Source organism: Callospermophilus lateralis, chromosome 9 (genome assembly GCF_048772815.1).
Source record: "Callospermophilus lateralis isolate mCalLat2 chromosome 9, mCalLat2.hap1, whole genome shotgun sequence".
NCBI classification, from domain to species: domain Eukaryota; kingdom Metazoa; phylum Chordata; class Mammalia; order Rodentia; family Sciuridae; genus Callospermophilus; species Callospermophilus lateralis.
The window spans coordinates 8583442-8609966 of NC_135313.1; the positions used below are offsets into that span (position 1 = coordinate 8583442).

General features: G+C 43.6%; 1 protein-coding gene across 2 annotated transcripts; it reads left to right on the forward strand.

Moving 5' to 3' along the window:
• The first annotated feature begins 325 nt into the window (after positions 1-325).
• On the forward strand, positions 326-25416 carry LOC143407128 (nuclear autoantigen Sp-100-like). 2 transcript variants are annotated; one of them, XM_076866263.2, is made up of 9 exons: positions 326-417; positions 15958-16114; positions 16986-17154; positions 17951-18034; positions 19369-19437; positions 19706-19861; positions 20501-20584; positions 23736-23840; positions 24431-25416. In XM_076866263.2, the coding sequence occupies exons 2-9, from the start codon at positions 15959-15961 to the stop codon at positions 24691-24693; spliced, it is 1086 nt and encodes a 361-aa protein (XP_076722378.2). In that variant the 5' UTR covers positions 326-417; position 15958; the 3' UTR covers positions 24694-25416. The 2 variants fall into 2 exon arrangements, with proteins under 2 accessions (XP_076722378.2, XP_076722379.2); XM_076866264.2 differs by having other exon boundaries at positions 19718-19861.
• Positions 25417-26525: the final 1109 nt, after the last annotated feature.

Here is a 26525-nt window from a genome sequence, read left to right on the forward strand (position 1 = left end):
ATGAATTTAATGTTTAGGCTTGGGTTCCTTCCCCAAGATATCTCATTATGCACACACAAATACTCTAAAATTAAAAAAAAAAAATCAAAACGGAAACACTTCTGGTTCCACGTATTTCAGGTAAGGCCTATTCAACCTTACTTCTAAAGGGGACTGTGCCATAACAAGTTCCTGCCACCAGAGGGTACTGTACACTTTCTGGCGATTCGGAGAAAGAAAAGGGGTACCGAAATTCTAGGGGGAGAGAACCATATAATGCAAATTTCAACTAAGGTTTCACTTACTAACATTAGAACAACCATAATAAAAAAAATTCCACCACGACGACGTTCTTACTTTCATTCTGCTCTGCGTGCTCCAGCTGATCAGAACGGTCGCCCTGCGGAAGGCTGGGTCGGGAGGATCCCCGGACACCAGGTTGCTCCTTGGGAGGTGCTGGGAGGCTGTGGGGGCAGCAGCGGGTGGAGGGAGTACCTCGCAGGGTGGAGGGGAGGGCAGACTCCCTCTACCCTCTGAGGGTTGCATTACTGAGTCTATGGAATCAACGGACAGCTGGCAGGTGAACACCAGCTTTAAAAGGGACATAAATTTAGCTGCGTGCAGTGGTGCACGCCTGTAATCCCAGTGACTCGCGAGGACGAGATAAGAGGATCACAAGTTCGAGGCCAGCCTCGGCAATTTAGCGAGGCCCTATGTCAAAAATAAAAACGGGTGGGTCGCTCAGTGGTAAAGCGCCTCTGGGTTCAACAACAAAGTGTGCAAATTTATTACCTGCGGGGGGCGAATAGGCAAGAAAGAGACCATCTCATACCAGTGAGAGGAGGCAGTGTGTGACAATACCATCCAAAGTGATGACAATTTGTGACAAAGCTCATCTGAATGTGTGTTGACTTCTAGTCTCACCTGGGTGCGAGTTCATCTTCCCGGGTGGACCAAACTCCCTGATGCTAGTGAACTCCTTTTGGAGGCTCTGTCTTTAGGCGGGAGGGGGCCGGGCGGAGCCAGCGCCTCCTGCAGTCGCTGTTTTGCTGGGGTCTTCGGCTCCAAGGGATCAGTGTAGCAAAGCGGCCTATTTGGGGGCAGCGTTTCCTGAGCTCCGAGGGCTTGGGGTGGGGGCAGTTTACCAGCTGCGGGGAAGAGCCTGCTGCAGGTTCGGTGCGACGCGTGGCTTCAGCGGCGAGTCCCGGCCCCAGGCTGGGCAGGGAGGAGGCTGCAGCGAGGACTCGGGCTCCGGGGCTGGACCTCGAGCGAGCGCGGGGTAGGAGCGGGGGCAGCCCGGAGGCTCCGCGCCCTGGGGTTGCACAAGCGCCCGAGTCCCGCGCTCGGATTGCACCAGCCGGATCCGCCGTCGTCCCGGAAAGGGACTCGCGGCCCGGAATCCCTTCCCCAGTGGAAGGGCGAGGAGCATGGCCGGCGATTTCCTGGTCATCCTCAGTCCTTTCCTGGTTTAGTTTTCGGTTAAATCGTGAAGTCTCAGACCAAGTGTCCCTGCACACAGGCGCCGGGGTGTGGCCGAATGGAGGGAGGCGGGGAGGCCCGGGAAGGCTGGCTTGAGGCCGGGCCCCAGCGTCTGGGCCACCACTTCTTCTCGGCCGAGTAAGAAGCTCAGTTGTGCCTCCGAGAAGTTTCTGGTGTTTGTGACTCAGTTTCTGGTGTTTGTGACTCGTTGGCTGCGAGCTCTGGCTCTCACTAAGCCCAGACTCTGTCCCTGCCCCATTGACTTTTGTGTTGGGTTGTGCCCAGTCTCGTTGGGTATTGGCTCTCCAGAGAGCGCCGCGTGATTACCTAGTTGCAATAATTGATCTGAAGCCACCAGTTCAAATAATGAATGCCCTCCCATTATTATTATTATTATCATTATTAATTGTGATAAAACAGACACAACATCATTTTTCCATCAATATGATATTTTACCCTTATAGTATCATCGGTGACATAAAATACTTTCCCCATGTGGTGTGACCATGATCACTCTATTTCTAGACTATTTTCATCATTCCCAATATAAATTCTCTACCCAATGAACGAACAACAGCGTTCCCCCTCTCCTGCTGTGGTCCTCTGGAAACCTCTGCCTGTCTTTCGGTTTCTGTGAGTCTGCTGTTCACAGTAACTCATGTCAGTGGAATTACACTTTTGTCTTATATCTGGCTTATTTCACTGGGGCTAATGTTTTCAAAATCTATCCATGTCATAGTACATGTCAAAATGTTATTCCCTTTTACAGCCGAATAGTGTGCCATTGTATTTGCCACCGAGTGCTACTATAAATATGGGTATGTGATATCCATTTGAGACACTGTTTTCACTTCTTGTGGATATACACCAAGGAGTAGAATTGCCAGGTCATATTGTGGAGGACTCGTATGCTCAAAACTGAGAAACATTGCTGAAGGAAATTAAAGAAGGTCTAAAAATGAAAACATAACCCATATTCATGGATAGGAGAATTAAAATTGTTAGGATGTCGATACTATCCAAAGTAATGAACAGATGCAACATAATCCCTATCAAAATTTCAATAGCCTTTTTCACAGAAATGGAAAAGCTGATCCTCAGATTCATATGGAATTACAAAGGTTCCTGAATAGCCAAAACAATCTTGACAAAGAATGAAATTGGAGTCTCACACTCTCCGAATTTGAAAGTTACTTTAAATCTATAGTAATTAAAACAGTATGGTACTAACATAAAGACTAACATATGGACCAAAGACATGAAATAGAGAGCCAGAACTAAACTCTTTGGGGAGTAGAGTGTGGGGAATTGAACTCAGGGGCACTCAACCATTGAAGCCACATCTCCAGCCCTATTTTGTATTTTATTGGAGACAGGATCTCACTGAATTGCTTAGGGCCTTGCTGTTGCTGAGGCTGAATTTGAACTCTTGATCCTCTTGCCTCAGCTCCCAAGCTGCTGGGGTTATAAGTGTGTGTCCACCATGCCGGCTCAGAACTAAATTCTTATATATATAATTGATCAATTTTCAACAGGGATACTGAGACCATTTAATGGGAGATAGAAGAGTCTTTTCAACAAATGGTGCTGGTAAAACTGGATAGTTACATTAAAAAAAAAAAAAAAAATGGATCCTTGCCATAAAAACTAACTCAAAGACCTAAGCTTAAGAGCCAAAATACAGAACTCATAGAAGAGGACACTGGGGAAAGTCTTGGAAATGATACCAAAAGCACAGACAATCAAAGAAAAAGTAGCTAAATTAGACTTCATAAAAATTAAGGATTTTTGTGCATCTAAAATTAAGTTGACATGTGTTATTTTGTTTCCATTTTAAAAAATTTTAGCCATACAGATGTGAAATGGTATCTCATTAAATTTTGATTTTGATTTCCCTAGTAACTAATAGTGTTGAGCATTATTATATACTTGCTGATCATTTGCATACTTTCCTTGCAGAAGTATCTATTCATATCCTTTGCCTATTTTAATTGCGTTGATATTATAATTATTTTTTTAGTTATAGGAGTTTTTTATATTTCTGTATATTAAGCTCTTATTAGATATATGACTTTTAAACATTTTCTTTTTACTCTCTTAACTTTTCCCTTGCTGAAGAGTTGCATGAGTCTCTTATGTACTTTGGGGCTTAGTGCTGTAGGAGTTATGTGGCTTCCAAATATTTTCTTCATTCCTTAAGTTGCCTTTTTCCTCTTGGTGAGCATTTCTTTTGCTGTGCAGAAGCTTCTTAGTTTGATGGATCCCATTGTCAATTTTTTTTTCTCATTGCTTGTGCTTTTGATCTCATATCTGAAAAATCACATGAATAGTATGGAACATTTCTCCTACGTTTTCTTCTAGAAGATTTGTAGTTACACTCAGAAAAATAAGGAATTATATCCCATCTATGTATGATGTATCAAAATGCATAAATGCACTCTGCTGTCATGTATAACTAATTAAAACAAATAAAAACATTTAAAAAACCTTTAAACCCCTTTGAGCTGATTTCTGGGTATAGTGCAAGGGGTGTAAGTTAAGGGTCCAATTTCATTTCTTGCATGTGAATACCCAGTTTTCCTCACACCCTTTATTGAAGACTCTATCCTTTCCTCACTGTGTATTCTTGATGCCTTTATTGAAACTCAGTTGACTGCATGTGTGGGGTTTCACTTCTGTGACTTTCTATTGTCTTCCATTGGTCTATGTTTGTATTTTATACAAGTGTCATACTCTTTGATTACTGTAGCTTTGTAATGTAATTTGAAATCAGGAGGTGTGATGCCGCCAGCGTTGTTCTTCCTTCTCCAGATTGCTTTAGCTATTTGGGGTCTTTTGTGGCTTCATATAAATTTCAGGATTTTTTTTTTTGTTCTGTGAAAAATATCATTGAAATTTTGATAAGGATAGCACTGAACCTTAGATTACTTTGGATAGTAAGGGCATTTTTAACAATATTAATTCTTCCAATTTATGTACACAGGTTATTATTATTATTTCCACTTATTTGTGTGTCTTCCATCAATGTATTATAGTTTTCATCGTACAGATATTTTACCTTGTTGGCTAAATTTTTTCCTATTTTATTCTTTTGGATTCTATTGGAAATGGGAGTATTTTCTTACTTTTTCAGATAGTTTATTGTTTAGTATATAGAAATGTAACTGTTTTTTGTATGTTGATTTTGCATCCTAGGATTTTACTGAAAGCATTCATTAATTCTAAGTTTCTTGGTGGGGTCTTTAGGATTTTCTATACAGATCGTGTCATCTGTAAAGAGATAATTTAATCTTTCAAAACCTAGTTCTTAAACTGATTACCTTTTTTTCCCCATTTCTTTTTATTTCTTCGAAAGACTTTCTGTTCCCATACTGAATTCTGAGATTTTTTTTTTTTTTTTTTTTACAGTATTGGGGAATTGAATCCAAGGGCACTTTACCACAAAGCTATATCCCCAGCCCTTTTTCTTTTTGTGAAACAGGGTCTTGTTAAGTTGCCTTGGTGGCTCGAACAGGGAGCGACTGAGAGTAAGTAAACTGCTCGCCCCTGAGGGCAGGGCGAGAGGATGGGTAGCCATTTTCCTCTTTTGTTTTGCTTCACTTTTGTTTTAAGTTGCCTGTCCCTGGAGATGTGTAAGATGGAAGAAAAACCGCTCGCATCTGAGGAACAGATAGGGAGAAAGGACGGATGGACATTTCAGGAGAATAGAAAGGCTATAATGATTTTCCGTTGTTCCAATTTTGTTTCACTCTGTTTCAGTTTTGTTTGGCGTTATCTTCTTGGGTTGTATTATAGTTATAGTAGAAATATTCAAGTAAAAGAGAAGGTCTCTCGAGCTAGTCAGACAGAGGAAAACATTCAAGTAAAAGAGAAGGCCTCTCAAGGTAGTCAGACAGAGAAAGAAAGTGTAAAGCAGAAAAGGCCATCAGGGGGAAAGTTACAAAGGGAGACTGCTACTTGTGATCCTCCTGCCTCAGCCTCCCAAGTACCGGGGATTATGGTCCTGTGTCATGGATTATAGTCCTGTGTCACTGGGCCTGGCCTGAAGATTTTTAGCTACAAGTTAACAAATACTTTGATTCAAAGTGGCCTCAATAATGAAATATGTATTACCTTTCGTAATGGAAAGTCTAACAGGAAGGCAGAGGTTTCAGGGTTGGATGGTCCGAGGCCCAGTGAGGTCTTCAGGCCCTTGGGTACTTTTTTTCTGCTTAACTTCATCCTAAGGCTGTGGGTTCCCCTCCTGGTCATGAGATGGCTGCCAAGAGCAATTGGTGGCATGTTGACTTGTTTGGAGCCACAGGAAGAAGTGTGACTCAGTCCACACAGAAACTCCAGGAAAACCTGTTGTAGTAACTCATTGGTCCAGACTGGCTTAGTGACCACCCATGAGCCAGAGGCTGGAAAGGCAGAGGGCTTACCATGAGAGGCCTGGATGGGCCTGGGCAGAGGGGATTTGGAGTCGCTCAGAAAGCCTTCTCTCTTTGAGCTGAGTGCTCTTCACATAGGTTTTTTAATCAATTTCCTTAGCACTTAGGTTTGTGTTTATTCTACTGAACCTTAACCAAGAGCCTGATTTGTCTATTATAGAGTAAGGATCCTTGTGGCTTTTTAGTCGGATACATCCACGACACGGTTGGATCTGGAACAACAACGGGTTCCCTGCAAGTTATTACCATAGTTAGCCTCTTCCAAGGTGGGAATGTGGCCTCATAAGAGGAGGGAATGTGGGAGTTGAAATTAGCTTTACCCTCAACACCCACCATGGTCCTGGAGCCTCACTGGAGTTCCAAAGAAAGGAAAGACCAGTAGAAGTTGAGATAGTTGGGTTTGGAATGCCATGCACCCCAGCTCTCAGAGCCTGAAGGTCAAAGGCAGAGACTTTTTCTCAGGAGGGGTGCCTGCAAGAGCTTGGCAATACTTGGGGCTGACCGCCAAGCTAGTCCTTCGGCGGGACCCCTGGACTGCTTTTGTCGTAAGAATCCCTGGCATTTCTTTAGCTCTCCAAAGTCCGAGAACCAATCCTCAGTTGTCTCTGCTGCCCTGTTTGGAGCTCAGGAAAGCAGCAGAATCAAGATGCAAAAACAAGCTGTGGTGGAAAATCCCTTCCACTGACCAGTGCCTAAGAAACCTGCAACCAACCTCCATCAGTTACGGTGTCTAGTTCCCCATCCGGAAGGGGCTGACCCCTGCATTTGACCTGCAGCTGCCGTTTCAGGGTGAGGTGCTGACAAGCTGGATCTGGGCCTAAGTGAATCTGTTGTCCCTCAGGCTGTGAGTGGCACTAATCACGGGCCTTCATTCCTGCAGGGGTCCTGGCCTTGTGGATCCCCTCCTCTGTGTCTCAGCTGGGCAACCAGGTTCTTATGTCGTGGCTGTAGCTAGAACTCTGTCTAGACCAGGTTCTTATGTCGTGGCTGTAGCTACAGCTCTGTCCCAGCACACCCACCAGGGCTGGAGGGGGAAAGTCTGCCAGGGGGAAAGAAAGCTTGCAGTTGCACCCAGACTTCTACTGGCACTGGCCTAAGCCTGGCTGTCATCTGAGGGAAGGCAGAACAGACAAGCTAGCTGTCACTGCTCTTGTGGCCTGGGAGGGGGCTGAAGCTGCTCCTGGGAGTCAGGAACTGCAGGGAGCTCAGTGTTGTCATGGGTGATGTTAAGAAGGAAAGCCTGGGAGACCAAATCTAATCTGATCATGAACAACTCTTCTCTCTTAAAGTTCTTGAGTGAATTGGAAGAATATAAAAAGGGATTTTCAGAGAGGAGCACTCAGTTCTGGTGTATGATTAGCAGCCTGTGTAGAATACTGCGATGCAGAACCTTCTGTTACTGGACTAGAATCAGGTGGTCCAGGATCAAAAGGGCTTCTTCTGAACCACGTGAGTCCTGCTCCTGCCACCAGTCATCTGAGGAACCCTGACGTCTTTTGCTCTTGGAGTCAGAGGAGTCGTTTGAACCCACGTGGGCTATTGTCTGGCTCAGAAGTGGCCAAGACCAAGGCTGGGGTTGGAGCTGGGTCTGGCCACTGGGGTGGAGGAAGGAGAAGAAGAGGAAGAGGATTGGGGAGGAAGGGAAAGAAGAAGAGCAGAAGGAGAGGGGGGTGGGGAAGGAGGAGGAGGGAGTGGCAGGAGTGGTGAGGTTGCTCAGGGCCAGGTCTCCCTGAGGTCCACTTGTCCTGTGACGGCTGGGAGCAGTGACTGCAGAGCCCAAGAGAGGTAGGTCCGCTAAGGGGACAGACCCTGCCTCAGCTTGAGCTTTATGACACAGAAATGAGAAGGAGGGGGGAGAGGGGAGGGAGATGTATCTGCAGCACCTGTAGACGCAGTCTGCCACCCCCTGGTACAGGTGTCCTCATGGGTGTCCTCATTGATGGCCTGGAATCTGTTCCACTCAAATTGGTGTGAAGGAAAAAGCCAGCCAAGGCCGGGGAAGTCAGAAGGGCAGAAATCTCTTCCCCCACATGTTCCACTTTGTGGATGGGGAGCCAGCCCTTGTCTCTGGGATACCATTAGCAGTTTGAAGAAATTGGATTCAGTGGAACATCATTTGGAAAACACTGCTGCGGAGCATGCCTGACGCGGGCCTGGCCTCACCTGCTCCCCCTCATCTCAGACTCTGGGTCCACACCGCCTGTCTCGCCCTTGCCTCGCCGTCTCTGCCCCATGATCCTGCCCAGATGTCCTGCACCTGGTTTTATTTCATGTCCCCACTCTCATTTGCTCCAATTGATCTTTAACTCTATTCTGTTATATTTTCGAGTATTTAAAAGAGTCACATTAAATCCTCAAGAGAATTTGTGACCGAATCATCGTGCGCAGGTGTAAATGTAGCTGGATATTTGTGAGTCCACCTGGCCCCTTGGGTGTAGAGGATCTTGGTTCTCATCCCCTTGGTCTACGGTCTGTGGTCCCTGTGTGAGCATCTCTACTCTCTGCCTAGCTACATTTCCTGTTTTTATATTACCGCAGGTGAGAGTTTTACAAAAAACCACATAACCAGGGGCTCCAGTTTCATCAGTATTTTTCTCATAAGCCCCACCCACTGTACCTTTAGGCACCCACCCACTTCTCAACCCCAAAGCCGAGGCCATGTGTTTTATATTTTTGTTATGACAGAATCCTCCTTCAAAATCTGCTCTAGTGATACTACTGTGGGGGAAAAAAACCCATGCCAAAATGTAGTGTTTTAAAACCACAAAATTGTTTATTTTGCTCTGTGTCTGTGATCTGGGCAGAGCTCAGTGCAGAGGTTGTTTCTGCCCTGTGTTTCTCCTGGTGGCTGGGTTGGGCTGGACTCTGTTTTGAGCCCTGGGCCTGCAAGCTTAGCCCAACATCACTTCTGTCATATCCTATGGGTCAAGCAGACACAGAGTCCAGATTCCAGGAAAGGGAATAAGCCTCACCACCGTATTTGTGAGTCAAAGAATCCTGGGGGCATGTAAAAGCCCCATCCTACCTTTAATAGGCTCACTGACTTACCAAATTGGCCCTGCCTTTGGCCTTTCCCCCTTCTCTCATGATCTCCAGAATCTCTAAGGACATTCTTCCCACTGTATAATGTAGAACATTTTAGATCCTTCCAGCCTTGTCTCCAAAGTCAAGGTCACAATGTACCTGGCCACCCACGGGTCTGAGAGAAGCTTGGGAGTCTCTGGCTTTCCCTTCCCTCCCTTGTGGTCTCTGCAAGGGGAATTGACAAAATGGAGACTTAGCCCCTTCCAATATCAACTGTGCCTCTCCCCCTAGAGATGACTTTGGTCCATTTTGTCCAAATAAACTTCAGGCCCTCTTTCTTTTACATAAACACAGGGTCCAGTGTCTTCTGTAGACCCCTTGCCACTGGCCTTCTTCTCTTCACTGGACACTGAATTCCCCGCCCCTCCCCAGGCCTCGTGGCTCTGACCCTGTATGGCCTCTTCAATCCCCAGCTTCCGTGTTCCCACAAGACTTGAAAAACCTGGAGATTGAAAAAGAAGGCCACAAAATACTTGTGACCTGATTTTTAGCATCACAAATTCTTTTACTTCCCTCTTCTATTTCCTGGGAGAGTCAACATGGGCTTCCTGTTCTGAGCCCTGGTAACCCTGTTGTGGGCTCCATTCTGGGCCTAGAACACACAGCTGTTTCCCCCAGCGGTGAGTCAGCCTAGAAGGTGGTGGGACAGAAAGCCAGCAGGTGGAGGTAGCAAGCTAACAGAGAAGTCTGTGCCCTTCTGTCATCTTTGTCCATGTGGGCTTTCATACTCATATCAGGTTTCATTCTGAAACTTTGGGCTGGGTTACAAAACCAATTGTGTATTGTAAAGTAGGAAAAAACTGAGTTAGGAGTTATCAGGTAAACGGTGGTGAGTGAGAGCTGCTGGAAAGATGTCACCGACTCTGACTTGTCGATTTTCATATGTCACCTAAATGTGGTAGAACCATTGGAAACCTTAGTTCCCTTTCTCTTGGTGTAGACCTGGGAGGATAATTGCTGGGCCCCAGGGTAGCTTTAGTAGATATTGCTAGTTTCCAAAATGGGGATGCTAAATTCTACTCTATCAGCAATGAGAGTTTCCATTACTGTATTTCTCTCAACATTTGATATCGTTAGGTTTTTTAAAAAATCCTAATCATTTTGGTGGAAATATAACAGTATCTCATTGAAGTTTTATTTTTCCTAATGTGTGATGATTTATAGGACATTTTCTTATGCTTGTTGTTCATGTAGATTGTTTTATGAAATACTTGCTGTTTTGCATGTATTTTAAAAATTGGGGATTGTTTGCATATGCATGTTTCAGGACTTTAATTCTTCAGTATAAATACCTAAGGAGTCGTACAGGTGGGTTATTTATTTATTTATTTATTTATTTTTTTATTGGTTATTCAAAACATTACAAAGATTTCAGAATCACATCGGTTACACATCCACATTTTTACATAATACCATAATAGTAACTGTTGTATTCTGCTACCTTTCCTATCCTCTACTATCCCCCCTCCCCTCCCCTCCCATCTTCTCTCTCTACCCCATCTACTCTAATTCATTTCTCTCCTTATTTTTTTCCCATTCCCCTCACAAACTCTTATATGTAATTTTGTATAGCAATGAGGGTCTCCTTCCATTTCCAAGCAATTTCCCTTTTCTCTCCCTTTCCCTCCCACTTCATGACTCTGCTTAATGTTAATCTTTTCCTCCTGCTCTTCCTCCCTGCTCTGTTCTTGGTTGCTCTCATTATATCAAAGAAGACATTTGGCATTTGTTTTTTAGGGATTGGCTAGCTTCACTTAGCATAATCTGCTCTAGTGCCATCCATTTCCCTGCAAATTCCATGATTTTGTCATTTCTTAGTGCTGCGTAGTACTCCATTGTGTATAAATGCCACATTTTTTTTATCCATTCATCTATTGAGGGGCATCGGGGTTGGTTCCACAGTCTAGCTATTGTGAATTGTGCTGCTATGAACATCGATGTGGCAGTATCCCTGTAGTACGCTCTTTTGAGGTCTTCAGGGAATAGTCCGAGAAGGGCAATAGCTGGGTCAAATGGTGGTTCCATTCCCAGCTTTCCCAGGAATCTCCATACTGCTTTCCATATTGGCCTCACCATTTTGCAGGCCCACCAGCAATGTATAAGAGTACCCTTTTCCCCACATCCTCGCCAGCACTTGTTATTGTTCGACTTCATAATGGCTGCCAATCTTACTGGAGTGAGATGGTATCTTAGGGTGGTTTTGATTTGCATTTCTCTGACTGCTCGTACAGGTGGGTTATATGGTGGTTCCATGACTAGTCTTTTGAGGAACCTCTGTAATGATTTCCTTAATGGTTGTTCTAATTTACAATCCCACCAACCATTTAAAGTGTTCTTTTTCTCCACATTCTCTCCAACATTTACTATTGTTTGTATTCTTTTTTTAATATAATTTTTATTCTAATTTGTTATATTTGAAAGCAGAATACATTGCAATTTATATTAAACATATAGAGCACAATTTTTCATATCTCTGGTTGTATACAAAGTATATTCACTTCATTCTTGTCTTTTGTTTGTATTCTTGATGACTGCCATTCTGACTGGTGTGAGATGGAATCCCAGTGTAGTTTTGATTTGCATTTCCCTAGGTGCTAATGATGTTGAACATTTTTTTCACACATTTGTTGGCTATTTGTAGCTATTTTGAGAAGTGTCTATTTAATTCATTTGCCTACTTATTAATTGAGTTATTTGTGTTTTTATGCTGTTTTTTGAGTTTTTTATATATTCTAGATATTAATCCTCTGTCAAAATGTAGCTGGTAAAAATTTTTCTCCCATTCTGTCGGTTCTCTCTTTACATTCCTAATTGTTTCCTTTGCTGTTCAGGAGCTCTTAAATTTGATGCCATCCAGTTTATTAACTTTTGGTGTTGCCTACTGAGCTTAGGTGTCCTCTTGAGAAAGTGGTTGCCTGTGCCTATATGCTGGAGTGTGGACCTTATGTTCTCTTCTAGGAGTTGTGTAGTTTCTGGTCTCATTTCTAGGTCTTTGATCCATTTTGAGTTGATTTTTGTGCAGGGTGAGAGACAAGGGTCTAGTTTCATTCTCCTACATATGGAAAGCCAGTTTTCTCAGCACCATGTGTTAAGTGTATGTTTTTGTCACCTTTGGCAAGAATCAGATGACTGTAGATGTGGGGGTTTGTCTCTGTCTTGTATTGCTTGCCATTGGCCTCTGTGTCTGTTTTCATGCCAGTTCCATGAAGTTTTTGTTACTATAACTTTGTAAAATTTGAAGTCAGGTATTGTGATGCCTTTAGCATTGGCTTTTTGGCTTAGGATGGCTTTGGCTATTCTGGGTCTTTTATTTTTCCAAATGAATTTTAGGACTTTTTTTTTTTTTCTACTTCTGTAAAGAATGTCATTGGTATTTTGATGGGGATTGCATTGAGTCTCCATATTGCTTTTGGTAGTTTGACTATTTTAACCATATTAATTCTGCCTATCCATGAGCATGGAAGGTCTTTCCATCTTCTTATGTCTTCTTCAATTTCTTTCTTTGGTGTTCTCTAGTTTTCACTGTAGATGTTTTTCACCCCATTGGTTAGATTTATTCCTAGATATTTTTTTTTTTTTGAGGCTTTTGTGAATGGGATTGTTTTCCTGATTTTTGTCTCAGCAGATCCATTGTTGGTGTGTAGGAAAGCTATTGATTTTACTATGTTGATTTTGTGATCTTCTACCTTGCTGAATTTGTTTGTTTGCTCTAGCAGTCTTTGGTGGAGTTTGGATTTTCTAAGTATAGGATCTGCAGACAGTGATAATTTCACTTCTTCATTTCCTATCTTTATCCCTTTTATTTCTTTCTCTTGCCTAATTGACCTGGTTAGAATTTATAGCACCATGTTGAATAGCAGTGGTGAGAGTGGACATCCTTGTCTTGTTCCAGATTTTAAAGAAAATGCTATCAGTTTTTCCCCATTTACTATGAGGTTGGCTTTGGGTTTTTTGAAGATAGCCTTCATGTTGTTGAGGTAGGTTCCTTTTATCCCTATTTTATTCTTTTTCGTTTTTTTAATCATGAATGGGTCCTGAATTTTGTCAAAGGTTTTCTCTTCATCCACTGAAATGACTAAGTGATTTTTTGTCTTACTTCTATTTATGTGATGAGTTACATTTATTGTTTTGTATATGTTAAACCATCCTTGCATTTCTGTGATAAAACCAACTTGACTATGATATATAGTCTTCTTAATATGTTGTTGATGCAATTTGTTAAGATTTTATTAAGAATTTTTGCATCTAAGTTCATCAGGGATAGTCTGTAGTTTTCTTTCCTTGATATGTTTTTATCTGTTTTTGGTATGAGTGTGACACTGGCTTCATAGAATGAACTTGGGAATGTTTCATCCTTTTCTATCCCATGGGATAATTTGAGGAGCAATGTCATTAGTTTTTCTTTTAAAAGTCTGGTAGAATTCGGCTGAGAATCCATCCATCTGGTCCTGGGCTTTCTGTATTGGAAGGTTATTACTGCTGATATCTCATTACTAGGTGTTGGTCTGTTTAGATTATTTATATCATTGTGGTTCAATTTTTGTAGGTCTTCTGTGTCTAGAAATGTATCCATTTCTTCTAGCTTTTCCAAATCATTGAAGTATAAGTTTTCAGAATAGTCCCTCATGATCCCATGGATTCTGTGATGTCTGTGGTGATTTTACCATTTTCACCTCTAATTTTAGTAATTTGGCTCCTCTCTCTCTTTCTTTTGGTTAGTTTGGCTAACAGCTTATCAATCTTGTTTATCTTTTCAAGAACTAACCCTTCATTTCATTGACCCCTGTTATTGCTTATTTATTCTCAATTTCATTGATTTTGGTTCTGATCTTCATTATTGGTTTTTAAAAGTTTCTCTCACCGGGGCTGGGGATGTGGCTCAAGTGGTAGCGCGCTCGCCTGGCACGCATGCAGCCTGGTTTCGAACCTCAGCACCACATACAAACAAAGATGTTGTGTCTGCTGAAAACTAAAAAATAAATATTAAAATTCTCTCTCTCTCTCTTAAAAAAAAAAAGTTTCTCTCACCAAATGTTTTGTGACTTTCAGTATTGTGTTTTTACACATCTTTTGTTAGATTTATTTTTATTCTTGATGGTTCTGGAAGTGGTATTGTTTTTCTATTTTTATGTCATTTTTTAATTTTCTAGTATCTAGAAATACAAATAATATTGGTCTCAAATCCAGTTATGCTAATTAATTCTTATGGTTTATTTAGAAACTCTTTAAAAATTTCTGCAAATAATGGTAGTTATTAGATTTATTTTTAAAAGTTTCTTTTTATTTTTTTTAAAGTTGTCAATGGACTTTATTTTATTTATTTATATGCAGTGCTGAGAATCAAACCCAGTGCCTCACATATGCTAGGCAAGCACTCTACCACTGAGCCACAACCCCAGACCTAAAAATTTCTTTTCCTCACCTATTACATGGGCTAAGATTTACAGCAAATGTTAAATGAAAGAGGTGACAGTAGACATCTTTGTCTTGTTCTCCAATTGAATGGAAAGGATTTACCATTTCATATTTAAGTATAATATTTGCCGTTAGGTTTTTTGTTTGTATACTTTATAAGATTCATTTTCTATAATTTTTCTGGGAGTTAAAAAATCTTGAGTAGATACTGAATTTGCTGAAACTGCTTTTTCTGGATCAATTGAAGTTATCACGTTTTCCTCCTTTCTTCCTGTCAATGTGGTGACATATGTTTTCTGATTTTTAAATGCTAAAAAATTCTTGCTTTCCTGGAATAAGTCACACTTAGTCATGTCATATTATCTCTTTTACGTGTTGCTGGATTTGAATTGCTAATGTTTTGTTGGCATTTTCTCATCTATGTTAATGAGAGATATTGACATATATATATGTCAATATATATATATATATATATATATATATATATATATATATTTATTTATTTATTTTTGTAATGTCTTTTTCAGTTTTTTGCATCAGGATTATGCTGTGGTTTTATATAGCAAATGTGTTTTGTTTTCTTTATTCATTGAAAGACTTTGGGTAAGTTTGATAATATTCTTCCTTAATTGTATGTTTTGAACAACTTGTGAGTGAAGTCATCTAGATTGATTTTTTTCTTGCCTGGGAGAGTCATCTTGAAGTGTTTTTACTTTTGATGTTTTTATTAGAGCATTATATTGTACATAATATTGAGGTTCATTTTGACGTAATCACACAAGCGTGGGGTATAATTTGCTCCACTTCAGTCTCTAGTACTTTCCCTTTCCTTCTCCTCCTCCAGCCCTCTGTTCTCTTTCTCTGCTATACCTGTCTTCCTTCTGTTTATTTATAGTATTTTTAAAATTAGTGATTTATAGATATATAGAAATGTGAGATTCAGTGTGGTATAGTCATATTGCACACAGCATAATTTGGTCAGTTTCATTCCTGTCTTCCTGTCCTTACTCCCTCTTTCTCAATCCCCTTCCTCTGCTCCACTGATGTCTTTTCTGTTTCCATAGGATGCCCCTATTTTGGTCTAGCTTCCACATATTAGAGAAAATATTTGACCCTTGGCTTTCTGAGTCTGGCTTATTTCACTTAGTATGATTTTTCCAATTCCATTTACTTATCAGAAAATGCCATAATTTCATTCATCTTTATGTCGGAGTAAAACTTCATTTTATGTATCTATTCATCTGTTGATGGGCACATGGGCTGGTTCCATAACTTGTTATCTTGAGCTGTGCTGCCATAAACATTGATGTGCCTGTGTCACTATATTATGCTGATTTTAGTTCTTTTGGTGATCAGATGGTGGTTCCATTCCAAGTTTTTGAGGAATCTCCATAGTGCTCTCCAGAATTTGCAGTTCCATCAAGAATGTTTAAGTGTACATTTCCCCACACATTCTTGGTGGCATTTATTATTAGTTGTATTCTTGAGGATTGCCATTCTGACTGGAGTGAGATGAAATCTCAGTTGAAATCTTGATTTTTTTTTTCTATCATTCTATTTTTTTCCTCAGGATGTTTGCAGTGGTCAAGAATAAGGAGATATTTTGTGATATATTTTTCAACCACTTCAAGAAAAATAAAGTGGAGATAGCAACTGCAATAACAAAGCTGTTTCCTTTCCTAGAGGGCCTCAGAGACCGATCCTTTATCACCGAACAAATCTATGCTGTAAGTGAGTTCATTACACCACCCCACAGTAACCCAGTCCCACATTAATTCATGTTTGGCTTCGTGGATTCAAAGCTTAGTATGTCACTCACTGGCTGAGATGCCTTTTATGCTTTGTGTGGGAAGACCCCTTTATCTCCATCACCTGACGAGGCAGAAGATGACAGAACAAGAAGAGGTCATTACAGACACCTCTGTTTCTAACCAAAGCTCTTTTCTGAGGCACAGGTGGGGGTGGGGATGGATGGTCATGGTGATATGACTCAATGAAATTCATAAGCAAGATTAAAATAATTCAGAGACTGGAGCTGTATTTTACTGTATTGTTCACATGTGTTCGATAAAATACTGAGGGAATTTGTGCCATTATAAAACAGAATCATGCCTTGCTATTGTCTCCTGCAAGGTGTTTTAATTTTGTTAGGTGATTCTGCAATCTTGGGGTTCAGTAAGCTTGATCCGTGGGTCCTCCTGGAGACATGGAGGGGGAAGCCATCTCTCCCATGTGGGACTGTGCCCTTCCCTTTGTGTTCTTCACAGCAAGGGCAGAGCCACCTCCCCAGTCCTTAGAGCACTTCCAGGACTTCTCCTACCCAAGATGGGGTGTGAGTGGAGGATGGGGAGGGTACAGTGATTGCCGTGTTGTCAACAGAATCACTACAAATCCATTCTTGGGACGCCCTGGGCTGGATGAGAGTTTGAAAGTCAAGAGACAGGGCTTACTTGTTCTTTTAAACAGGTGATCAAATATTCAAGAAGTTCTAAAATATTACATGAAAAATGATGGTCTAGTGGCACTGAGAAAATAGATGACTTCCTGTTTGACTTCAAAGCTACGATTCATGAACTTTTTCCATTGATTTTTTGAAAGGATTCTCAAGAAGCCTTTAGAAACTTGGTTCCTGTCGCCAGAGTGGTGTACCATGTTCTTGGCCACCTTGAGAAGGTGTTTGATTGGTCACTTCTACAAACCCTGTTCAGCAAAGTGAACCTGAAGGAGTATCCTGGCTTAATACAGATTTATAAAACCTTCGAAAATGGTAACGAATTCTCTCCTCTCCCTTTGGTGTCCAGCTCTACTTTTCATTCATTCGCTTAACAAGCATTCGTGAAAGGCTGGCTGTGTCCCAGGGCCTGCACTGGGCAGTGTGAGCCTAACTAGTCTGGTGTCCTGGCCTCCCCTCATCGACCACATTCCAGGCTCCTGGTTAAGGCATCCCGGGACATTCCCCAGTGTAGGGAGTTCACTCCTGCTTTAGCTGCCAGAGTCCTGCCTTTGCTGCTGGGACCGGGGCCTCCCCTGTATTTCCTTCCCACATCCTCTGTTAGGTCTCTTTGGGATCTTTTCATTCTTCTTACCCAATGAAGCCCAAACTTTCTCCTTCTCTAACTCCATCTTTAAAGCCATTGACCTTTTTCTTTCATCCATATAGATCTCTCTAGGACCTTAGGTTCTTCAGAAATCTCTGTTTCTTCCCTAAGGTTTAGACAATTCATGGGAATGTTCCGTCTGTAGAATTTTAATTGAGATAACCTTTCACTCCTTTCTGGCCATCTTGTTGGGCTATTAATTATTTATGATTTTCCACTACTTCACCATCCTTAAAAACTGAGAGGTTCATCGCCTACAGGATTTCAGAGGTTTTGTTTCTTTCCTTGGCTGTCCAAGAGGAAGGGATAAATTATTTTGAGTCTTGAGCCATAGAAATTGAGAGTTACCAAGGGTTAGGAACTCCCCACTGAAAAATAAGAATTCCCAGGTGCTCCCTCCATGTAATTGTGAGGTGATATTCCCAATCTCTTGCCTGAAAACTCTATTTTTCCCCCTTTGTTCAGTGTTCCAAGAAAAATATGTTTCCCAGAGAAGTGACCCGGAAGGAAGGCAACAAACGTCCATCACTCAGCCAAGCCGTGAGCAAGGTACTTAGGACCGAGTAGAAACTTGGTTTTCAGGTTGACTAAGAGGAAAAGGAGACCAGGGACTAAGCTGTGTGAGGAAGGATGGATGCTGGGGTGGGGAATCCAGGGGAGGTGGTGAAGGTAGATGAGTATTGATTTAGGTTGATTCCAAAATGGCCTGACTCCGTGAGGTGGCAGAGAGAGACTTTCTGTCCAATAGTCTGAGGGTGGGGAGGGCTGGGAATCTGATGAATGACGAGTTCAGGAGTGCCTCCGCGGGAAGCTTCAAAGGGCTCAGAGTGGGGGCCCATCAGGTGTCCAAGAGGAGCCCTCGTGATGACAGGAGAGACTGGCATAAATGTGGCAGCTGGGCTGGGGGAGCAGCTCAGCGGTGGCGTGCCTGCCTAGCGCGTGCGGGGCCCTGGTTCAACCCCAGCACCCCCGTAGATCAACAATGAAATAAATGAACAAGTCAATAACGAGGTGGTTGTTGTTCAAAAGCAGGAATGCTTCAGGAGAAAAGCTGACCCCAAGAGAGACCCAGAGAGGAAGGGGCAGAGGTTTGGGGAGAGGAGAGGGTGCTTGAAGAGAGAGAAGCGGGAAGGAGGGGGGAAGTGAAAGGGAGGACGCGCACAGGAAGCGGGTAGAGAAGCTCGCTCTGACGGAGCTCACCCTGGGCTTTTGTGGATTCTGTGCTCAGGCCGCCGCTGGAGGTGTTATCTCTTACTGTCCTCTGGTCAGATGAGGAAGTTGAAATCTGGAGGGACCACGGACGGTATTTGCCTGGGGTCAGAGGAGCAAGGGAGAACCCAGGCATTCTGAACCCAGAACCTTGGTTCTTAGCCCCATGCTGCTGCCTGGGTTGTCTAATGAAACAGGCAGAAACATGAATCCAAAGTACAGGAAGAGGTGCAGACAGAAAGATGAAGGAAACAGAGGAGGCCGGGAGAGGGAGGAGTGAGGCAGACCCGTCGCTGATCCCCACTGGAGGCCACCAAGGAGGAGCCACAGGCTGTGCCAGGAGGCTGTGGTGTGGGAGGGCAGGAACCAGGCGGCCAGGGCTTCTGGGAACTCAGGTAGGGCCATGGGGCAGGCCAGCTGGGGACAAAAGCAGGCCATCTCCAGGTGCCAGAGTGCCTCACAGAGGACCCTAGTGAGGGGGCCCAGAGAGACCCTCCGACAGGGCTGCAGCTGACCCAGACCCCACTCTCGAGACTGAAGTCAGGAGGGAACTTCCAGCTCCAGATGAGTCTGGATTGACACTTTGAGGGGTCTCTACCATCTGCATTGAAAAGACAAAAAGGGCAAAACCCATCCTTCAGTTTCTGAGATCAACTTCTAATTTCTTCCCCTAGGAACAGGGGAGAACACGTTTCTGCGAAGACTGACCTGGCCACAGCACTTAGATCCCTCGTCTTACAATGGTCTGTCGCTGTTGCCTCTTGTGGGACCCTTTGCTGTCTTACTCCATTCTGGAATGTTCTGTGAGGCTGCTTCCTTGCGTGACTGATTGCCCAGAACTTTCAACCTTTGCATCTGTAGCTTCTCCAAGTTCAGGATGTAAACAGGAGGGTCTTGAGCCTCTGAGTTACCTAGGAAGGATTCTGGGCCTAAATAGTTGGTTAACTTATCAATGTATTAAAAATTTTGATTTTGATTCCTAATGTCACAATGTCCTATTTATGAAACCAGAATGTCATCTAGGAGCCATCCTGTTTGGAACTAGAACTAGAACCTCAGAACCTGTCTGGGATGTAAAGTCAAAGCGCATAAAGACAGAACAGCCTATCTGCAGCTCAGAGAAGACTCTTGGAACTCAACAAGAAAATTATGATTGTGCCCAAGCAGGTAAGGCCGATGATGTTCTGGCACATGCATGGTGACCAGTGGTGGGCACTGTACTCTAGTCAGGAGCAGGGGCCGAGTCACACGATCAGTTTGAACCCCAAATGAGAGCAGGAGAATGGACCAGTGTCCGGTGCAAGAAGCCAATGACATAACAAAAAAGAATACCTTACAATTCCTAAGGGGAAGACAGAAAAAATCCCAGAGACAGAGAAAATAGGATTGGAGACTGGAATAGAGAATGGGAGAGTTTGGAGGAAGGGAGTTGGCAAAGGAGCACAGAGAGTGAGGGGTGAGCTGGGACCGTCTCGGAGGTGAGGGAGAAGGGAAATGGGATAGCAGGAGAAGTCAGGGCGAGAGAAGCTGGTGGAGGCCAGGAAGCGAGAGGCCTTCCTGTGGTGGAAGCCGCGATGTCTGGATCCTGGTTCCTGGTGGCAAATTGAGAAGGAGAGAGAGAGAATGAATCTAACAAGGTGGAAAGCAGCAGCTCAGAGCAGGACTTGGCCGGAGCCTGCCTGGGCTCCTTGGCGAGGAGTATGTCCTCTGTGGTGTCCAAGTGTCCAACCTCAGAGCTCCGGAGGGTCACACCGTGGTTATTTCTCAGCCATGGTGCCGGTCACTCCTTTCCTTTGATCTCTTCAGTTGCTGGTGAATTCAGTGCTCTCCCAATGAAGAGAGAGGAAGGGTCGGAAGAGAAGCCCAGCCCCCTGCAGCGAGGCGGACAAGGTAAGTGGGCCTGAATCCCACATTCTAAACAACCTGTTACCTGATTAGATCACCGTGTGGAGGAAGAAGAGTCTTTCACCCCAACTCCCTGCACCCCTCTTGGCTGAGAGCCACTGCTGCTGCCCCCAGATGCAGCCAAGCAGCCACACTAGGCTTGTGGGACAAGGCATGGTGAGGGCGGGCATGACTGCTGCTGCCTCTGCAGCCTCCATACTTGGTAGGGCTGTCTTTGTTGCAGTGACAGCCACCCTGGTTCTTTGGCTGCTTTAAATAGAGCTGCTCACTGGGTTGCCCTCAAGACATTTGCTGGGGATTTTCCACCACCTCCTGCAGTGGTGGTGGTGAGCACCTCCCCCACCTCATGAAGCTGACTGTAGAAGACTCAGCACCCGGGTGCAAACCCCAGTGCTGAGAGCTCAGAGTGGCACGATGGTGCAGAAATTCTGCATTCAGCAGCTAACTGTGCGCCTGCGGGAGCCTATATAAGCTTGGTTTTTCTCATCTTTTGAGTGTCAGTCCGGGAAAGCTCCATCCCAGGTACTACCTCCCTTGTGCTGCAGCAAAAGCCCCAGTTAAGTTCATTCAGATGCTTTGATTTTGCCTATTCACGATTTCTATCTCAGATTGTGTCATCGGCCAAGCTGGTCTCACTAGGAGCTGTTAACACTGAAGGCTGGTGAGGGGGGTCGCCAGATCTCGGAGTTGTTAACACTAAGAGCTGAGAGCTGATCCACCTGCGATTTCTATCAGCTTCCATCTTCCTTAGCCAAGTGGCCCCAACTACATGCAGCCAGCCCAGACCTGTCCTTTCAGCTCCCTCACCTAATAACCTGAAATCTCCCAGTGAACCATCTTGCTTGGATGCCTTCCAGAAATCTCAGGTTCAGTGCTACCGTGAAACTAGGTCCCCCTCCACCTGATCCTCCTCCTTCTCCTTTGCCAGGGTTTTCTCTTTGGTAATGTGGACAAGTGTCCAGTTTTTCAAGCAGAATCTTAGGAGTTCTCCTAAGTCCTTCTGTCCTCCAGCTTCAGGTCCCACCAGTCACTCAGTCCTGAGGGCGTGACCCGGCAATAACATGGCCATTTTTTCTTTCTGTTGCCAGGACTGTAATACAAATCAGATTGCTGATAACTCTCTCCTGAACTTCAGCTGAGGTGCTTACAGAAGTATGGATGTGTTCACGCCACTTTTCTACCTAAACCCCAGTGTCTTTAACAAAGCTTGGGATTCATGGAATGTCCTTCACTAGGCTCCCAAGGCTCAGGCCTTCCTGTTTCCCCAGCCTCTATTCTTTCACTCCAGGAAGTCCTGCTGAGCCCCGTGATACTCCAGTTGCTTTTGCCCTCACTCTGTCTTCTATTAGGATCTGTTTTCTTGGCTTCTTCCCTAATTTGGTGGTCTCCTGCCTACGTGATACTTCCTTCAGAAGCCTCTTCCTGGTTCTCTCCCAGGACTGCAGGTTTGCAGAGTGCTTCTCACTTCCTATGAGGCAGCGCTCACTGTGCCAAAGTGGTGAGCATGTGCCATCTGTGGTGGACTGTGTGATCACGAGGCAGGGACCACATCTGACCTCTTCCTACTGTGTCCTCTGAACCTAGCACGGGATCTGGCACATAATAAAACCTCAATTACTATTTATCAGGAAATGAAAGTATTCATATTTCAGTACCCTGAAAATTGGACACATATTTTGGTAAACATGATACTATTGATATATTCATATTGAAAGCTTTACAAAAACAGTTTTAAGGATTGTATTTATACTTAGAGTTGTCCCTCAGTATCAGTTGTTCCTCCCCATGGATACCAAAATCAGGCACGCTTGAGTCCCTTATATAAAATATCATAGTATTTGCCTATACAAATGCTCCGGTATACTTTAAATGATCTCCAGACAACTCATAATACCTAATACACTATAAATGCAATGTAGTTGGTTTACTCTATTGTCTAGGAGATAATGAGAAAAATAAGCTTATACATGTTGAGTATAGATATCTTTTCCCAAGTATTTTTGACCTGTGTTTGATTGAATCTGAGGATGCAGAACCCCAAAATTGGAGGGTCCACGGTGTATTTAACAAGCTACCTTTGTGAAAATTATCATAAGAATTAAGAACTTAAGATCTTTTTAATTATTTGTTCTTTTTAGTTATATATGACAGTAGAACATTTTGACATATTAAACTTACATGGAGTATAACTTCCCATTCTGTGGTTGTACATCATGTGGAGTTACACTGGTTGTGTATTCAATATGAACATAGAAAAGTCATGTCTGATTCATTCCACTGTCTTTCCTATTCCCATCCCCCTGCCCTTCCCCTCTTCCCCCCATTTATTGTTACTTGTATTCTTGATAATTGCCATTCTGACTGGAGTGAGATGAAATCTCAGTGTAGTATTAATTTGCATTTCTCTAATTGCTAGAGACGTTGAACATTTTTTCATATATTGATCTTATTTCTTCTTCTGTGAAGTGTCTATTGAGTTCCTTTGCCCATTTGTTGATTGGGTTATTAGGGTTTTTTTTTTTTTGTGTGTGTGTGTGTGTTTTTGTTAACTTTTTTGAGTTCTTAAATATGTCCTGGAGATTAATGCTCTATCTGAGGCGCAGGTGGCGAATGTTTTCTCCTGTTGTGTAGGCTCTCCACATTCTTGATGGTTTCCTTTGCTGTGAAGAAGCTTTTCAGTTTGAATCCATTCCATTTATTGATTCTTGATTTTACTTCTTGTGCTTTAGGAGTCTTGTTGAGGAATTTGAGAACTTAAGATCTTAATCAAGTAAAGAATTAAGTTAGTTATATTAAAACATCAAGTTTGGCCAAGATAATTATCAGTAAGTAAATGAGTATAGCAGGTAAAGGTGAAAGAGGGGGAAAAAACCATGCAGAGTTCAGGGTGAAAAGGGAAGCACTTGAGAAGGTGGGACAGAAAGCAAGGTGTGCATGGAGTGGAGATGAGGCCAGGAGGTGAAGGCGGCGGTAGATTCATCCCCTGGCGTCAAGCGCAGGGAGAGGGCAGGATACCATGCGGCTTTGCATTTATACTTTGCATTTATAGTGTATTAGGTATTATGAGTTGTCTGGAGATAAGCAGCTTTTTAAGGGGGACAGATACAAATTCTTTAAGAATCACTCTTTGTTGTAGGGGCAAGGCGATGCAGATACGAGGATCTGGTGCCCACTTCCCTTGTGAGTCCGGAGGACCAGCAGAAGGCAAGGACCATGCAGAGCCAAGTGGACGAAATCATAGGTAAGACTGACAGGTCACCTGGGACCCTGTGAGTGACCCCAAAGGTGACAGCCTGGGCATGTCGTTGGAGGCCAGTCGGTGGCCTGGGGAGCACAGGATGAATGTAGAGAGACCTGGACTCTGGTGCTCAGTCCAGAGAACTTTGACTCAACAAGGCAAGTGTGTGGGGAATGAGAATGTACCCAGAGACCTGCGAGGGGGCGGGGAATAACAAAGAGGATGCCAGGTGTGTGCGGGGTAGAGGTGTGAGGATAAAGAAGGGCAGAAACAGGAAGCACTCGACAGGGGAACACAGAGGTGGAGAAGACAAGGAAGTGGGAGCCGGCAGAGGCCAGGAAGTGGGTAGAGATAGCTGGAAAGGAAGAGGAGAGTGAGGGAGAGGGAAATGGAGATCAAGACAATCAAGGCTGGCCAGTGGCCATCTTGGCATGCAATGGCAGAAACCAGAAAGATCAGCTGGAGCCGAGCCATTCCTGCCTAACAGTCACCCAAGCTTCTGAGTCTTCTCTAGTGTCCCTGTATTGTGGGTGTCCAGCTGTGCTGGCTTCTGAGTCACACCGTCATCCCTCACAGACTTTGTTTCTCTGCAGTTATCAGCAGTGAGGACTCGCAATCCAGTGACGAGGAAGAGCCCCAGGTGTCTCCCGCTCCGCACCAAGGTGCAGGATTCAGGCGGGTGAGGAGGGCGCGGACCTCTGCCCCGGACTCCAGGATCTCAGAGCTCCTGCTTGCTGGTGCACATCGCTCGGAGGGCACTACCAGCCAGGGCCCTGCTAACCCTGGGCGCCCATTCCTCACACTTGCCTTGGCTGGCCCTTTGGGAAATGTGGGAAGGCAGGGCGGTACTCCCTGACTGCTGCCTTTGGTCCGCGTAGAGACAGGATGCGTGTTTCTGTTTTACACCTTTTTCCTTCACATGGTCGTACATATGATAGTATAACAAAAATTACATAATTTGTCTTTGTCTCCAGTTCTTGATCCAAAGTGGTAAAACCTCTGGAATTTCTTTTTTGTTTTTTTTTAGAGAGGTGAGAGAGAGAGAGAGAGAGAGAGAGAGAGCGAGCGAGCCAGAGAGAATTTTTTTAATATTTATTTTTTAGTTTTTGGCGGACACAACATCTTTGTCTGTATGTGGTGCTGAGAATCGAACCTGGGCCGCACGCATGCCAGGCAAGCGCGCTACCACTTGAGCCACATCCCCAGCCCAAACCTCTGGAATTTCTAGTGAGAAGAGCATCTTTTAAAAATCAAGCATATGGTTACAGGGTTAGATCTTTCAGCCCCACTTCTGGACCTCTGGGGAGAAGAGAGGAATGGAAGATTGAGTGCATCAACAATGGCCAATAATAAAATGTCATGTCTGCACAATGACAGCTCAGAAAAGCCCCTGAACAATGGGGTTCAGGGGGTTCCTAGTTGGTGAAGTCACCGATGTGCTGGGAGCTGAAGAGAGCACGCACCTCTCCTTCCCCTGCCCGCCCGCCCCCACTGTCTGCTACACACAGACCTTGCTCTACCATTTGGCTGTTCTGAGTTGTATTCTTTATAATAAAACCACAATCACCTGACAGAGGTTCCAACATCTTCAACACATGGCTTCCAACATCTTCATGGGAGGAAGAGGCAGCGACATGTCAAACATATGGGGGCAAGTGGTCGGGCAAAAGGGAAGAGCAGGGTGTGAGGAGAGGGAGTGGGGTTCAGCGGGGATACTCCATGTGGGGGAGAGGTGTTCCTTTTCAGTACTAGGGACTTAAACAACATTAGGCCCAAATTAATTCAAAGGCCAAGATGACCCTGTGAGATCCCAAGTCAGTTTTTTTTAAATAATTTTTTAGTTGTAGATGGACACAATATCTTTACCTTTATGTGGTGCTGAGGATTGAACCCAGTGCCTCACGCGTGCAGGCAAGTAAGTGCTCCACCACTGAGCCCCAATCCCAGCCCCCAAGTTAGTTTTTAGTTTTTTGTGTTTTTTTTTTTTTTTTTTTTTTTTTTGAGGATACCTTCTGGGGTACTCCATTATCACACTCTGAGACTAGTCTGAGACTATGAGGGCTTTCACCCCTTGTGCAATGGTTAGAAGAGATAACCCTGTGGATTCTTTACAAAAGAAGAACCCAGGTACCTTTAACCTATAGCCAATAATTAAAAAGGTAAACCATCTGTTGGAAATTGTCCATTTGTATCCACAGATAATATTCTTGAAGTGGATTTACATTATCCAGGGATTCCATTTTCCCTGTTTTCATTACTTAAAATGCAAGAAGGCGAGAATTATAAATTCACATTGGCCTTACGAACTGCATATATGTGGTAATCTTCTGGAGAAAAGCATATTGGAGGCAAAGCATATCTTTATGCCTGCAAATACTAAAACATTGAAATTGCATGATGAAGTCTTCATTCCTTGCCTTCCATGTTCCATAGACCATGGAACACTGCATTCTTCTATAAATCCATTGTGTCCCATTGTTCTATATAGGATTGAAAACCTGGGACTTAATGGGTTAATGGAAAACTTGAAGGAAACTTTCTAGGTAAGAGGTTCTGCTCTTTAGTTACTGCTAAAAAGATAATGTTTTAGTTCACCCACTGGAACCCCAGATTGTACTATTAAAAGGATTCTCCAGCATGAGATTGGCTTAGTATAGAGATTTTCCAAATCACTTTTGTAAAATCCAA